Source organism: Bradysia coprophila, unplaced genomic scaffold (genome assembly GCF_014529535.1).
Source record: "Bradysia coprophila strain Holo2 unplaced genomic scaffold, BU_Bcop_v1 contig_87, whole genome shotgun sequence".
In the NCBI taxonomy this organism is placed as follows: domain Eukaryota; kingdom Metazoa; phylum Arthropoda; class Insecta; order Diptera; family Sciaridae; genus Bradysia; species Bradysia coprophila.
In genome coordinates, this window is record NW_023504014.1 from 724,499 (window position 1) to 741,074 (window position 16,576).

Here is a 16,576-nt window from a genome sequence, read left to right on the forward strand (position 1 = left end):
GCTCATGCCTGATTGTAGAAAGGAAATGTTTCGTTCGCAAGCTAGGACTGGACCATTACTTCGAATTTTTGTAAAAATTATTTAACGTTTTAGAAATGGTAATGGTTCCATGTAGATCTGTCCCAAGTACAGGTGCAAAGCGCAGTTTACTATCAAACGTCATCCACATTTTATTTGTTCGTGAATCTTAAGAATGATCATTTAAAATTGTTTGACTGGCTTACGCATGGTCGGAAACAGCTAAAAAATTCAGAAGTCAATATGTGTCAAATAAGTCGAAGAAATGACTCAAAAGTTGAGGAATTTTAGAGAATTAATTCCTTTAAAATATGCCTTGCTTGCTATAGATAGCGAAATGTATGCAGAAAGTAATGAAGAATTAGATGTTGCATCTATAGGAGAATGGAGTTTAGAAACTAAGGGTAAAATCTATTCCAATTTAGTACTTTTCTTCATAAAAAGACTGCTGTCACTGAATTATTTTTTCATGAACAAACATCACTGCTGTGACATTTCATTGGAATGAATCAATGTGAAGTTGTTACACAAAAAAATAGTCCAGTGAGATTGAAGTACTATAAAAAATGTGGCGCCTCTGCAGGTCAACCGACTACTACTAGTGATTCACTAGACGATACTTTAACTGATATGACCATCTTAAAGCCAAACCACATCGAAAATTTCTGTCGTGAAGTGACAGTTTTGACATTGACATTTTTGACAATGTCATTTTTGACATCTGGAAATTTTCGTCATAACCTCAACTGAAAACGTGAACTGGGACACATAACTTGTCTCTAAACAATTAATTTTGAATAATATTACAGTGTTACAGTAGCCTATTGTAATATTTACGATAATACTGTAATATTATTCAAAATTAATTGTTTAGAGACAAGTTTTGTGTACAGTTCACGTTTTCAGTTGAGGTTATGACGGAATTTTTTAGGTTTAAAAAATGACAACGTCAAAAATGACAACGTCAAAAATGACAACGTCAAAAATGTCAATGTCAAAACTGTCACTTCACACGACAGAAAATTTCGATGTGGTTTGGCTTTTAGATACTCTCGTATTTGTTGTGCTGGTAAAGACAGCGAAACTAAATTTAGTTCTAATCAGAGAAATGATCAGCACAACACCACTTGTTATCATTTCTATGCCTCTAATGAAATTAATTCATATCGGCAGCAAGACTAACAACAAATTGTTATTCCTCCATAGATCGTTGCAATAAGTGATTGTGATAGAGTTTGACGAAAGAGGCGACCAGTGCCTTTCTCTGTGCTTACTATAGATCACTAAAATGACCGCTGGCGTGACGATCAACGGTTCGGTTTTGTGTGCAAACTAATGACAACCAACTTTGCTTCTATGGGAATTCCTCGTATTTAGTTCATTTGCATTCATTTCAAAGAATTGGACGCACTCACTTATTCATTACTATGTGAAATTGTGAAGTTGGTTTCGATTAGTTTGCACACTTTTTCCCCACCATTCCTCACGTTTCCGTCATCAGTTTCACCAAACGAAGAGATCTATAGGTCTGTTCCAAGGTTATTTGAGCTGTCAAAGCGTCATCCATAGAGGCATAGCCAAAAAATTATTGTTGAAAAATTGTTCGAAAAAGTGTTGAGGTTATGGCTCTGTGGATGCTCTCGTTCGTTTTCGGCTTGTCAAAAATCGTTTTTACCGTACGATGAAACAAACCTATAACGATCGGTACAATGAAACGAAATGACAAAAAACAGTTGTTACTTTGACTGTTCTTTCGTCTATTGTCACACGATCAATCATTTGTCTCGTTTTTTCAATCGTTCTGTTATAGCTAAAATACCCATCCTCAACTTGGTGGCCTTTTTCTTATGTGACGTTCTTCTCCTTTTTTTTCCCGTTTCACTTTGTTTCTTGGAAATTTAAAGGCGTTTCCCGCAACTCCCTTAGTATGACATTGTTATACCGTTTTCTGTCTCCGAAATAAACGCAATTTAGTTGGCCATTAGCGCACACAACGCCCCCTGTAAATAAAGCTATAGATCGTCGAGATTGTGAAAAGTGGATACGTTCAACGATTTTGACATTGATAAGCGGAGCAAAGTTAAATCAGTGACAGCTACAATATAAAGAAAGTTTTTTGTCATTCGACCACAGAGTTTCAATGAAAACACAGAACTAACATCACAAGAAATAGTTAACGAGAAAAATGGAATCGGAAAAATTGGCTGTGTGTGAAAGCCTGATCAAATGGTTCAAAATGTTGAACCTCACAGCGCCACATTCGAATGTAAAAGAACTATCCGATGGGGTTGCACTCAGCCAAGCACTACATCAAATTTCCAGCGATTCTTTCGATGGTAAAATTGTTTTCAATATGTTCATTGGCTGGGCCGTCAATAATGCTGGCGGTTTTGTTCACAGATGCCTGGTTGGCAAAAATTAAATTCGAAGTCGGCAGCAATTGGCGACTGAAAGTGAGCAATTTGAAAAAAGTGGTCGAATCAATTTTGGATTACTATGCCGATGTGTTGTCGTTGAGCTTATCAGACTTTCCGAAGCCTGACGTACTCAAAATAGCCGAAAAGAACGATCCGATTGAACTCGGACGTTTGCTTCAATTAATTTTAGGTAAATATTGATCGGGTCAGCAGCACTGAGTCGAACCATTAATGATAAGAGAATTCACATAGGATGTGCTATCAACTGCAGCCAGAAGCAGGAATATATCACACAAATTATCGAATCGGAAGAGTCGCTGCAACGGGACATTATGAAGGCTATACAGGAATTGGAAAACATTTGGCAAGGAACAGCAGCCTCTCGGCCATCCCTAAGTTTGTCTACTTTTGATGGTAAGGCCTTGCAAGATGAAAGGGACCATCTGGCGCAAAAATGCCATGAAGCTGAAGTAAGTGATTGCTGGAAATGACGGTTTCCTCGACCCGATTGGAAAATGAATTGTTTTTTTCGTGTTTGATTCATTAGCAACGAATCGCCTTACTGCTGGACGAGAAGTTTACGCTGCAACAAGAGTTCAATAAAATGCAACGAGCCCTGGACAAGTACGAAAATTCAACGACTTTGATTGGTGACGATGGCACGTCTCTGGGTAAGGAACTCAACCAGTCGAAACTTCCAACCAAACCTAAAAATATCTTTTCAACTGATCAACAGGTCCCGCACAACCAGGCTCAGCTCGATACACAGAACTACGGCGTCAGCACGATGCCTTGAAAGATGAACTAATTCAAGCCGAAACGACTCGTGACGATTTCAAAATAAAGTCTCTGCAGCAGCAGAAAGAAATCCTCGCGCTACAGACGAGGGTGGATGAATTGCAGCATGCCACCTCCGAGCTGGCAGTTTTGAAAGACGAAATTGATGTGTTGCGTGAAGCCAGTGAAAAGCTGAAAATATGTGAAGCCCAGCTGGTCACTTACAAAAAGAAATTGGAAGATCACAACGACCTGAAGCGGCAAATCAAAATGTTGGAAGACCGGAGCGCTGAGTACATTCAACAGAACGTGCAGCAGGAAGAAAATATCAAAAAACATTCGACGCTGAAGAGCCAGGTGGAGTTGTACAAGAAGGAAATCGAGGAATTGCACGCCAAATTGGATGCCGAAATGATGAAAAGTGTGAAGGTGGAGTTCGAACTGAACAACATCGGTGCGAAGTTTAGTGCTATTCAACGCGAAAAGGATACTCTTCTAGCCGAACGCGATGCATTGCGCGAAACATGCGACGAACTGCAATGCAATCAAATTTCGGGCGAACAGAAGAACGCGATGAGCAGGGAGATAATGTCACCGAACGGAATGAAAGAACGAATGGAACGATTGGAATCGGAAAATCGGGCCCTGCGTGAAGCTCAAGGAAATGAAACGGTGCTGGCAGTAAGTTAGCTGTGTTACTTGTTTGTTTACAGAACTTAATCGAAATTGTCGTTCAGCAATACATGGACGATTCCAACCAACGAATGGAAAAGTTGAGAGAGCAACTGAAGGCAGCCAATCAAAAGATTTTATCTTTGTCACATGGACAGACTGACGATACGAAAGCACAAGGCAACGAACAGAGCGAACCGAAAAGTAAGCTAAAATGTAATGTTGTCCGGAACGGTGAGACTAACCGGTGTTCTACTTACAGCTTCGACCACCGATGAAGCTCAAAGTCACATTGGTCAACTGCAAAGCAAAGTAAATCAGCTGGAAACAGCTCTATCGGCAAGGGATCAAGAACTAGCAGCTGCGGACGCTCGATACAGAAAGTCGGTTGAGAAAACGAAGGAAATTATCAAAACAATTGATCCCAAAGCACTAGCCGGTAAGTGTTACACCGTTCACCGATACTTTCAGCAACCGCCTCAAGCACTCAATTGTTCTCACAGCTGAAACAATCCTAACCGAAAAGTCGTCCGAACACGAACATGAAACGACCCGACCAATGGGACCGGTTGAGGAACGCCTAATGGCAACTGCATTTTATCGGCTCGGTTTGGCATGCCATCGGGATTCGGTCGATGCAAAGTTGTCGCTGATGAACGGTGCCGGACAGAGTTTTTTAACGAGACAACGACAGCCAGCTGGCCGCAAGGCTGTTGCATACAAACCGAAGTAGTTCAGTTTCACTGGGACGACGAGAAGTATGGGCCACTATTTGACGTTATTGTGCCTTACATGCCTAGAAGACCAAGGTTCCATTATATTGAACGAATGCGACATATCGAAAGTGAATAATTTTTGGTACTGAATTCGAAGGTGGTGTTGTGGCCGTTGATAGTGTTTGAGAGTATCCAATGGGTTTAGCTTTGTGTCTAATCCTTTAACAAGGTCCTAGCGACTTCTTGACTCTTTGTTTCTTCAAAGAGAACTTATGTTCACTTTCCACACTGCGACATGCAGATCCGGAAATTGTGTGTCTAAGGAGCAGTCAAGGCTGTTCATTTTTTTTAAAACTAATTGACATTTTAGTTTCGTCTCAGACGAATCACTTCGTAATTGCTTTAAATCATAATCGTCGCCTGAACAGTCAATAACTACTTCACATGACCTTTCCAAGTAGTTTTTTCTTTTCCTTTTTTTTGCGATACCTACGTGGATACCGGCAACTAACGAACCCGACGGATTCAGTACATTCTGTCACAAAATTAATTCTAAATTTAGTGTCAATTTACGTTGGATATTGAGTAGATTCTTTGAACGTCCGATTTTGCACTTTTCCACAGTTTTCTTTTTGAATCAAACTGCAACTATATGTCAACAGAGATGTTTCTATTTTTAACAAATTTTTTTTAATTTAATATTTTAGAGCACTAAGGAAAGTATTAAAAGTTATTTAACGATCTACTGCATCGACTTTTGTATTTTGTGCGCCCCTGGCTGTATGGACTTTGAACTAAGTGTCGTATTGTGTTTCAGCTGTTTTACACAACTAGAGATGAAAAGTTTAAAAGTAGAACTGAGGTGTGAATTTTGTTGATCCGAGGCGTAGCCGAACACACGAAAATTAGACTTTCATTTCAAAAGTGTAGTGCTTGAAACGTGAAAGGAACGGTTTTCGACACACACAGGTAGCAGTGACAATGGACGTCAGTGATGTTTGTATATGAATTTTATTCAGCTGTTTTTCAGCTGGTTCATCACTGACAAAAAAGAGTTGAAAATCTTACCTGCAGCAGTTAACTTTGTCTCCCGGTAATGTACATTATCTGCCACAACTGTATTTTTTGTATGAGGCACTACAGCTATTGTAGATTACCTGGAGACAAAGTTACCTGCTACAGGTAAGATGTTCAACTCTTGTTTGTCAGTGATTCGTACTAGCAAAAGTGTTCATAACTTTTTTTACGGTTTACCACTACTACTGTGTGTAACTATTCCACCCTTATAAATGAGTATAAGCAGTTTATAGGAGATGACCAGCTGGAAAACATCTGAATGTTATTCCTATACAAATATCACTGACGTGCAAGTAAAATTGATTATACGGGTGAAATAAAGGCCCAATCCATTGTTGGTAAAAAAATCTTTCGGAGAAATATCGGGGGGACGTCTCTTTTCGCTACTTAATTGCTTAAGAGCGCTCACCCCTTGGCAAATTTTTAGCCTACATTTGTGCGCAATAATATTCGTTTTTTGATGATTTCTCTGAACGAAAATCTTTTTTTGAAAAAGCAAAACCATTAAAGCATGCAAAAATATGTTACTTTTAAGAGAAAAATTGGTTTGTGGATGATAACGTATTCCACTTGAAGAAACCTTTGCAAATGTGTAAATTATACATTTTGCAATGTTTTCTCCCAGTAGGTAAAGCTTTGACTCACAAACCCAATTTTCCTTAAAAAGTAACACATTTTTGCATGCTTTCACTTTTTGATTTTCGTTCATAGATATCATCATCAAACGAACATTTTTGCGCAGAAATGTAGGCTAGAAATTTGCCAAGGGGTGAGCGCTCTTAATTGATTATTGTAAATCATGTCCGGAGCGATAGCGGATGACTTGACGCAGTCTAACTTCCAAAAAAAGAACGAAGAAATTTTTTTGAGACGCGGCAACTATATATAGGCGAGAATTTAAGTTTCTTTCCTTTGGCCTGTATCACCACAAATCCTATTCTATCTGATTCGCGCTTCAAATACGAGCAAAACGAGCTATCACTCGACTATGTAGCTTTAAAATTACCGGAGATACATCGTTTTGAAATTGGTCATTCACTGAAAGTCATGGGTCTTTCGGATGATAAACACCCTAAAATGTTTGTCACACAATGATCACTACTATGATTGAAAATGCATGAATGTATGACCAAAAACCTTAAATACAGAAAATGTTTGTCACACTTTGATGATTCGTTGATAACACGATAACTTGAGTAATTTTCAACGGATTTTCAAAAACTTTTTTTTAATCGACGGGGAATTAAATTCCTCAGGTTAAGTTCGAAGATGGGCTATTGCGGTCGGGTGTTCTTGGAGATATTCCCAAAAGAATTTTTGTCTCGTCCCTTGATTCCACGATAACTCGAGTAGTTTTCGACGGATTTCCAAAAACTTTTTTTTATTTGACGGGGAATTAAATTCCTCAGGTTAAGTTCGAAGATGGGTTATAACGGACGGGTGATCTTAGAGATATTCTCAGGAGAATTTTTGTCTGGTCGCTTGATTCCACGATAACTCGAGTAGTTTTCGACGAATTTCCAAAAAAAAAAATTTAATCGACGGGGAATTAAATTGCTGAGGCTAGATAACTCGTTCCTAGATAACACGATAGCTTGACGTAATCCTCAACGGATTTCAAAAACTTTTTTTATTCGACGGGGAATTCCATTCCCGATGATAAGTTCAAAGTTGGGCTATGACGGTCGGGGGATCTCAGAAATATTCCTAAAAGAATTTTTGTATCGTCCCGTGATATTATCGTGTTATTAGTTGAGTAATTGTTAATGGTCCACAAAAGACAATTATCCCACTAAGAAAGACATTTTTGGGTTAAGCTCGTTAATGGAATATACTGGAGTAATATTCTAGGATTCATTCCAAAATTTTGTGTGTGTAATATCTTTATATCGATGATAAGGAAAAAATTAAAGTTTGGACGAGTGTGAACTTTGCGGCCAGAGCGAAGCGAGGGCCGTAATCACACGAGTTTCATTTTTATTCAATATGTAAGCAAGAAATTCGCCTCTTTCCAGGGTCTGTATCTCGTGCTGCCTTTTTGATGGTATCTTTTCATCAGAATCCTTTTTTCAAAACACACGACCGCAATTCACGCCGTAAGTGTGCCTAAAATTTGAATTTTAAGTGAACGATTCGATGAAAAAGTGAACCGAAAAATACATTTCAACGCTTCATTGTATGAAAATGACGCTACGTTAGAAAGACCTCCGCACTTTCCATTTTGAATTTCGACCGCACTACCGGCGTGAATAACGACCACGAATGTATTAGCTTTCAACAGAAAGTAGATTTGGTTGTAGTCACTTGACCAGTTCTGTAAAAAGTGACCAGTGTACCGAAATTTTCATAAACTGCTCAGTTTTCTCAGGGTTGGTCAAACTGCTACAACCAAATCTATTTTATGTTGAAAGCTAACACATTCGTGGTCGTTATTGCGGTCGTACATACTTGAAAAATGATAATTTTGGTGGAAATATATCACCAAAAGACAGTATTTAAAAATCACCCAAATGTGTACTTTTCAGCAAATCATCGATGCCTCTTAAGTACTGAAAATACGTATGAGCCAGTATATGATCAAGTGCTGGAATTTCTCATATACGTGTTTTGTATCGAAAGTAGGGTACGCATACCCTGGTATACTTTTATATACTTTTAGAGTGATTTTTTTTTGCTCGGATTACAAAAATCTTCTTGAGAAAAGTAGTCAGTCAGTCAAGGGATCTGACCCATCCAAAAGATGGGGCCTAGTTCTGATAGAAAATGCACCAAATTAACGTTTTCCAAACAATCAAAATCTTTCAACTTACTCTGTATGTTTCTATCTATCTGTCTATCTGTCTATCTATCGACGGTCGATCTCGGAAACTAGTCAGCCAATCTCCATGAAATTTTGCAGGAACCTCAGGGTGGGCATAAAAATGAAAATGTGATACGCCATTACCCCAGGAAAAACCAGAATTTTGTTTTATTGGCCTCGAAGTGGTTTCTGAGTGTGGTTTTCGAGGGTCGGGAACGCGTTTTCGGCTGTAGCTTAGCTGTATTGAAACCTACAGAGGCGTGCGACCCATCAAATGAAAGGTATTCGTAACACGATTCGAACAAAAAAATAATTAAAAAAATCGGGGCAGATTCGTTTGAGCTAGAGTGATTAGAGTGACCAAATTTTGAGCTACTCGAGCGTAGGATGAAAGGACTAATATTTTTTTTGGGTTATGAGAGATAGAGAGTTACTTTCTTCGGCAAAGTCTCAGAGTTTTACGAGTAGAGGGGCATATGTGAAAAATGTCGAAAGTTGGAAATCGGTCGGTCAATTATGTTTTTAGAGGTATTTCTTGAATGGTGGCAGATAGAGAGTTACTTTCTTCGGCAAAGTCTCAGAGTTACGAGTAGAAAAGAAGGGAATTTGTGAAAAATGTCGAAAGTTGGAAATGGGTGGGTCAATTGGGGTTTTGAAGATATTTCTTGAATGTTGGCAGATAGAGAATTACTTTCGTCAAATTTTCGATTTTCGTCAAATTTTCTGAATTTAGTCAGATTTTGGAATTTCGTCAAATTTTCGAATTTCGTCAAATTTTCAAATTTCATCAAATTTTCAAATTTCGTCAAATTTTCGAATTTCGTCAAATTTTCGATTTTCGTCAAATTTTCAAATTTTCGAATTTCGTCAAATTTTCGAATTTCGTCAAATTTTTTAATTAAAACTGTAAACTGTTATAAAAAGCAGTGTTGACTACACTTCTAAAACGACTGATATCCCAACAAAAAACTCTTCGAGAATTGAAGTACAATTTCTAAAATGAATGATATCGCTAGAGTTGACGCTTTCAGCTTCGTTACGCAAAAATTAAATTTTACACCCAATTAGTTCAAACAAGCTGGCTTAGTTTTTCTCATCATCTGCCAAATAATTTTTACCAAAAAAAAAATTAGACTGGAAACAACCAAAATTTTACCAAAAAAATCTGCGTCGCATGTGGCAGATAAATTTTCTTGCAGATCTGTTCCTGAACATTTGCCACTTTGCGACGCAGATTTTTTTTGGTAAAATTTTGGTTGTTTCCAGTCAATTTTTTTTTGGTAAAAATTATTTGGCAGATGATCAGAAAAACTAAGCCAGCTTGTTTGAACTAAAATTGGATGTAAAATTTAATTTTTGCGTAACGAAGCTGAAAGCGTCAACTCTAGCGATATCATTCATTTTAGAAATTGTACTTCAATGACTGCGTCACACTTTTCTCGAAGAGATTTTTGTTGGGATATTTGTTTTTGAAAAAATCGTTTTTACTGGTTGCGCCTTGTAGCCTTTTTTCGCTTTTAAATAAAGATTTTGTCTTTCCTAATTGCGATCAAAAGCGTTCAGCAAGCAGACCCCAGATAAATTTAAAACTTCCCTCCCAACTTAAAACTGCAATAAACATCTGGACAATTTGTACCAACGAATTCGTGAATACTAAACGATATAGGAATTCGTGGATATGAGCCGATCGATGATTTTCGAAACTCGATCACTCCGAAACCCGACCATACTAGTTTGCGACCCTAAATTTCCTACTTCATTATGTAACTGTAGCAGGGCCTATTTTAGGGGAATTAAATTCCCGAAAATGCCTTAACTCTTCAGATGGTTTTTCGAAATTTTTGCCTCTGAGGCTTCTAAGGCCTCCTCAAAGGATTTTTAGTTGTTTTAGATAAAATTCAAGATTTTTTTGGGAATTTTGAAGAATTTAATTCCCTTAAAATAGGCCATCAACTGTAGCTACACATAGCAACACGAGTTTGACAAAGAATTCTTTTGTTTTCAGATCTTTTCCAATTGTTTTGAAATTTCGAACTTGTGAAAGTTACGCAATTTGGATGATTAAAACGAATCAATCGACCGAATTACGAGGCTTTCGTAAGTTTGACATTTCAAAACAAATGGAAAAGGTCTGAAAACAAAAGAATTTTATGTCAAACTCGCGTTGCAATGTGTAGCTACAGTAAATGATTAAAATTTAATTAAAACCCCGAACCTAACCCGAACTAAATTTTCGGAACCCGATAACCGAAAAGGCCGGTAAAATTAGATCAGTTCGGGTTCGGATCGGATTTTGTAACAGAGTATTTTTTTGACCGATTTCGAGTAGTCCGCCAATATATACCAAATACAAATCAGTTATTCGAAGATTGCTTACCCCAGAGCCTAATATTTGGGAATTAATCCTCTAAATTCCCAAAATTCCCAAAAATTCCCTAAAATTCTCAAAAATTCCCAAAAATTCCCTAAATTCCCAAAAATTCCCAAAATTCCCAAAAATTTCCTAAAATTCCCAAAAATTCGCAAAAAACACAACAAATATTTCAGAACATATTGAATATAATACAATCGCTAAACCGAACTGGTGTGCATACATTATTTTGCACCAGCTGGTCACATACAATTTCAAATGGGACCAGCTGGTGCAAAATAACGTATGCACACCAGTTCGGTTTAGCGATTGTATATTCAGTAAATTGAGCTTAAGCGTCATATCGCCAAAACTGGAGGTGATGGTGATAGGGAAACAAGTGGTCTCCGATTTTAAGGAGTGATAGATTCGTCTTCAATTCTAGAGAATCGTATCTTTCATTTTTTTCGAACATTTTTTTAAATTTTCGGTTAAAGTGTTCAAAGGTGGAAGCATGTACCGAAAACCTTTTTGCGGCTATAACTCAAAAATAATTATTTTAAGAGCAGTCTACACTCCGACCTTCTATGAAAAACATTTTCGATGATAACTTCTTATTAGAATATTTTTTGAAAAAAGTGGTTTCATCGTTTGGTGCCACAACATATAAAGTTTCGATAGCCACCAGAATAAACCGCGAGCCTTTTTTAATAAAAGTTTAGTTTTGTAATGAAAACTTTTTATATTTTTTTATAGAATTTAATTAAAAAAATCACTGCCATGATGAACTCACGTACGGAAACTCTAAAGAGTCGAAATGGGATATTAGGTATCTGTCAGCTGATAGGAATATTTTGTTTGTTAGAGTTAGGGATGAGCGGGTTGACCCGAAGATTCGGGTAACCCGCAAACCCGACCCGGTCCGTCGGGTTTTGGACGGGTGGGTTGTGAGTAGTTCGGGTTGGCTCTGAGTCGGGTTTCAAAAAATGAATTTCGGGTTGGGCCGGGTTTGGGCGGGTATTTGAAATCAAAGCCCGAATTAACCCGACGTATTTAAAATGACTATAAAAATGATTCGTTCAGTCATATTAGTTCACTTAGAACTCTCAACAGAGTTTTTCTTAAGTCGACTCGATTGTCGTTCGTTAAATTCTTTGTCATACAGAGTATAAAAGATTAAAAAAAAATAAAAGTGTAAGATACTGACAGAAGTGTCACTGAATGGTATTAGTATATCACGAGTTAAGTAAATTTAAATTTTTCAATCGTAGTTTGCGTGTCGAATCCGTCGAATTTCAGTCTTCAAGCCCAAAAATTAATCAAATTACGTTTATCACTAGTATAAGTCCGATTGAAAAATTAATTCACGCCATAAGTGCGCCTTCCATTTCAAAACATAGTGCATATCGGCAATGAAAGTATACTCTATGTACATTCATTGCATATCAGGACTTTTTAAAGCACAGTTTTTGACATTAGTTACAAGAAGTCAGCAGTATTTTGTCCAACTGTCAGTTGCCAAAATTTAAATTTTTGGAGGACCTATGGCGTGAATTACCTCTCACCGAAGTCCTGAGATCCCGCGCTAAAAATTAGCAGTTTGTTTTCGGTGACAGTCGACAAGTGATTCTTGCTTGTATGGAAAAAAGTTTTCTCGATATTTGGAAATTCCATACCCTACAAAATATTGTGTTGGTAAATGGAACATTTTTCTCTATGGACTACTAAGTTTGTATGGCTTACTATGGGAAAAAAAAATTCCAGACAAACTTGTGAGATTTTTAGTGAACACTAGAAATTTTTTTAAAAAATCGCGTCCATAGAGTAAATGTTCCATTTACCAACACAATATTTCGTAGGGTATGGAATTTCCAAATATCGAGAAATTTTTTTTTCTATTCAAGCAAGAATCACACCGGCGGCGACGGACACATTCGCCAAATTCTTAAAATTTCATTTTTTAGCCTTTTTAGCCTCGAGTATAAAAACTAAACTCGGTTCGGGAATACCCTTATTATCCCATTAGTGCGCTAAAAATGTAAATAATTACAAGTGACGTTTGGACGATGTTACGCTGATGTCTTGTAATAAATGTCAAACACTAAGCGTTAAAATGACCCGCTATACTGTATGTTTTAAATAGAAGGCGCACTTACGGCGTGAATATTTATTAAAGTTAGGTGTAATCCTGGTGTTTATGATACTCATAAATTTGTCTCTGATCAATTGGCGAAAAACTAACCCCAAAACTGAGTCGTTAATACGTTCAGCGATTTAACTTTATTTAACAATAGTTTGAAATCTGTCAGCGCAGCTAGAATTTTCTATACAGATTTTACTGGGCGGGCCGGTTTTTGGGCGGGTTTCATATATCTTTAACGGGTTGGGCCGGGTTCGGGCGGGTTAAAAATTTGTCGGGTTTCAAAAGTGTCGGGTTTCAGAAACGGATAACGGGCCGGGTCGGGTTAGGGCGGGTTTTGAAAAAACCTCAACCCGCTCATCCCTAAGAGTGTTGGTTTTTTGGATATCTCTCGGTGATCACAATTAAAACAAACTGTCAACAAATAAAACATCCCAATTTGTTAAGTCACGAAATTGTTTTTTTTTCAAGCGCGAAATTTTTTGAAAATTGGAGCGGCTTTTTAAACTGAAATTAAGAATTTCAAATTCCACTTTTCCAATATCAATATACATTTTCAGTGTGTTTTTGATGTGTTCATTGAAATAAAAATAATTTGGACTAAGGCTCGCGGTTTATTGTCAAAATTGATGCAGTCTACGCCGAGAAAACTCAAAAGTCCAAAAAATATCACAAAAAACACAAATTTTAAGAGTTTTGAGTCTTTTCTCAGTACACTACATCAATCTGGACAATTCCAGTGGCTATCGCAACCTTATATGTTCTGGCACCAAACAATGAGGCCACTTTTTTCAAAAATAATTCGAATAAAAAGTTATCATCAAAAATGTATTTCATAGGGGGTCGGAGTGTAGATTGCTCTTAAATTATTGTAGTGTTGTACTAATGTCGGCTTTGGAGAGACCTACGCCCTTCATAGCATAATATTTGGGAACCAATTCTCAAAAGTTCACTAAAATTCCAAAAAAAATCCAAATTTTTAGCCCCGTACGAAGTACAAAGGGGCTTATAGGATTACGATGCCGTGTGTAATTGATGGAATTCGAAGCAGACGGTAAGGGCAAAGTGTTTGCCTATGTTCATAGATGACGAATCCGCAATAAAAATTTTGTCTGTTTGTCTGTCCGTCACGTCGATATCTTGAGTAAATCCGATTTCAAATTTTTTTTTCCCTGAAAGATCAAAATAGTGAGGCTAAGTTCGAAGATGGGCATATTTGGGTAGGCCCTTCGTGAGTTAGGGCCGCCAAAGTGCTTTAAGGTCTTTTGGTGATATTTATGGCAAAATTAACGATGGAAATGTAAATGACACGGCAAATGATAGGTATTGTCAATACCAATCCAGGAAAAAAAAGTTTTTTTTTAAATCGGGTGAGTGGACCGTGAGTTAGGGCCTTAGAAGTGAAAAGCTACTAGGGCCCTATTTGAAAGGTAATCGAAGCCCGAATATAATGTGGCGAAGAACGTTTTAAATTTGGGTCCTTGGACTGAGGCCGCTCCTCGGCCCTAAGTGTATTTTGCATATAAATCGAGTAAATCTCATCCAATTTTGCTAGTTTTTGTCTTATATGAAAGGTAATTGAATACCGAATAGAATGTGGTGAGAAAAATGTTTGAAAATTTGGGTCCTTGGACTGAGGCCGCTCCTCGGCCCTCAGTGTATTTTGCATATAACTCGAGTAAATTTGATCCGATTTTCCTAAATTTTGTTTCATTTGAAAGGTAATCGAACACCAAATAGAATGTTGTTGGAAAAAAAATTAAATTTGGGTCCTTGGACTAAGCCCGCTACTCGGCCCTACGTGTATTTTGCATATATCTCGAGTAAATTTCGTCCGATTTTCCTAATTTTTGTTTCATTTGGAAGGTAATCGAAGGCCGAATATAATTATGTTGAAAAAGAATTAAATTTGGGTCGTTGGACTAAGGCCGTTAACTAGGCCTTAGGCCTCTCAATAAATTAAAATTTTAGGTCAACTTGAAATTTGTGTTACATTTGAAAGGAACGTCGTACGGGGCTTCGTAATTTGTAAGATGTACACATTTCATAATAATTTGACTTCAACTAGGGTGACAGACGCACTAGGGTCACGTGCGCAATAGATGTACGGGTTCGTACGGGGCTCAGTCGCAGCAAACGCTCCGACTGTTCTGACGGCTCGTTTTTTTGCTTGTTCATAGTTTTTAAAGGTTTTTGAACTGTTCCAGATCTTTTACGAGCATTTAATTATACAAATGCAAAGAAAAGAAATTTTTTGGGAATTTTAGGGAATTTTTGGGAATTAATTCCCAAAATTCCCTAAAATTCCCTAAATTCCCAAAAATTCTCAAAAACGATTCCCAAATATTAGGCTCTGCTTACCGCTACAGTAAACAAAAATCAAGAACGATCGAACAACATCAACATTCAAATTAGCGATCCAGGCTACGGAACTAATTCTGCAAATTCTTTTCTTACCTTTCTCAACCACCACACTAGCCTTCGATCAAGCAGAGAAATTGACATGAACATTCAACCTTCAGTGTATTCAAGAAATTCATGCATGTTGACCCGAATCATAAACAATATTGGTCCCGATCCGACAGAGATCTTAACAAATTAACCACGGCTCACTCTCATCCACTTTTGTCGTTCATCTGATCAATCGCTAAAAACGAACTGGAATTGATTGTGGTCGAATCTAAGATTCGGTGAGCCCAAGCATTTTTCATCGATATTTCACGGATCTTCTCTATCGGTGTCCATGACTGATCCATTTCGAGTCTATAGCTTCCTTCATACTTGTGTGTCAGTGATGGACCCCATTCCTGTCCGGACAAAGAGAAATCAAATTTTGATCTTCCCGCCATTGTAACTGACTCCATTTTCTCTTACCTCCGGCGATAGCATGCTCAGGTAATGTTGCCCAGATTCTCGTTCGTACAAGTGATAAATATTGCCAGGAACTGCAAGTGCAGAAAAACAATTTGTTGTTGAAAAACAGCTGAGTGAGGAACTGACCGCACAACACTTACCTTTACGAAAATTGCAAGCAGCCTTGTGCAAATTCATACTACTTTCCGATTCCTCTAAAATCTTCTGTGCCTGAGCTTGCAGGAATTTTATTTGATCCAAAATCATTGTCAATTTGCCAGTCGCCGCATTGCGTATGCTAACATCAGCTGTCTGTATTTGACTGGCCAGGCTAATTATATCGTTTTCATCGTGTCGACCAACGTTATAAGCGTTTAATAGCTTATAACCATTGGGCTGTGTATTACGTTCGACCAATGCCACTATTTAACGCATCGCATTTCACTTTACAACATTGATTTAAATAAAAAAAATTTTCGGTTTACCTCTTTTGGCAGCCTCTTGATACTCGTTATTAGCACTCATATCTGCCGTCGATCTACGTTTCATACTAAAATTGTGCGATCGAACGCAACACGATGACAGTGTGGAATATTTTTTGTCTCTTTCTGGAGCTATATTTAGCGATAGTAAATGAACTTAGAGATCACATAAAACTATAACCACAAAAACAATCCATAATAAAAGTTGTAAACAAGAAATGTTTGACATTGACGTTTCTAACACTTGTGTTTACCTTCAACGGTTTTTTTTACC

General features: G+C 37.6%; 2 protein-coding genes across 2 annotated transcripts; one reads left to right on the plus strand and one right to left on the minus strand.

The window, feature by feature from the left end:
* The first annotated feature begins 1,950 nt into the window (after positions 1-1,950).
* On the plus strand, positions 1,951-5,345 carry LOC119084565 (protein hook). Its single transcript, XM_037194582.1, has 8 exons — positions 1,951-2,354; positions 2,419-2,625; positions 2,688-2,905; positions 2,983-3,106; positions 3,172-3,893; positions 3,950-4,088; positions 4,147-4,323; positions 4,388-5,345. Exons 1-8 carry the CDS (start codon positions 2,204-2,206, stop codon positions 4,615-4,617), a joined length of 1,968 nt encoding a protein of 655 aa, XP_037050477.1. The 5' UTR covers positions 1,951-2,203; the 3' UTR covers positions 4,618-5,345.
* Positions 5,346-15,473: 10,128 nt separating this feature from the next.
* LOC119084582 (uncharacterized protein C1orf50 homolog) lies at positions 15,474-16,507 on the minus strand. Its single transcript, XM_037194632.1, has 4 exons — positions 16,306-16,507; positions 15,982-16,242; positions 15,842-15,912; positions 15,474-15,774 (listed from the first exon to the last, which is right to left on the minus strand). Exons 1-4 carry the CDS (start codon positions 16,367-16,369, stop codon positions 15,583-15,585), a joined length of 588 nt encoding a protein of 195 aa, XP_037050527.1. The 5' UTR covers positions 16,370-16,507; the 3' UTR covers positions 15,474-15,582.
* Positions 16,508-16,576: the final 69 nt, after the last annotated feature.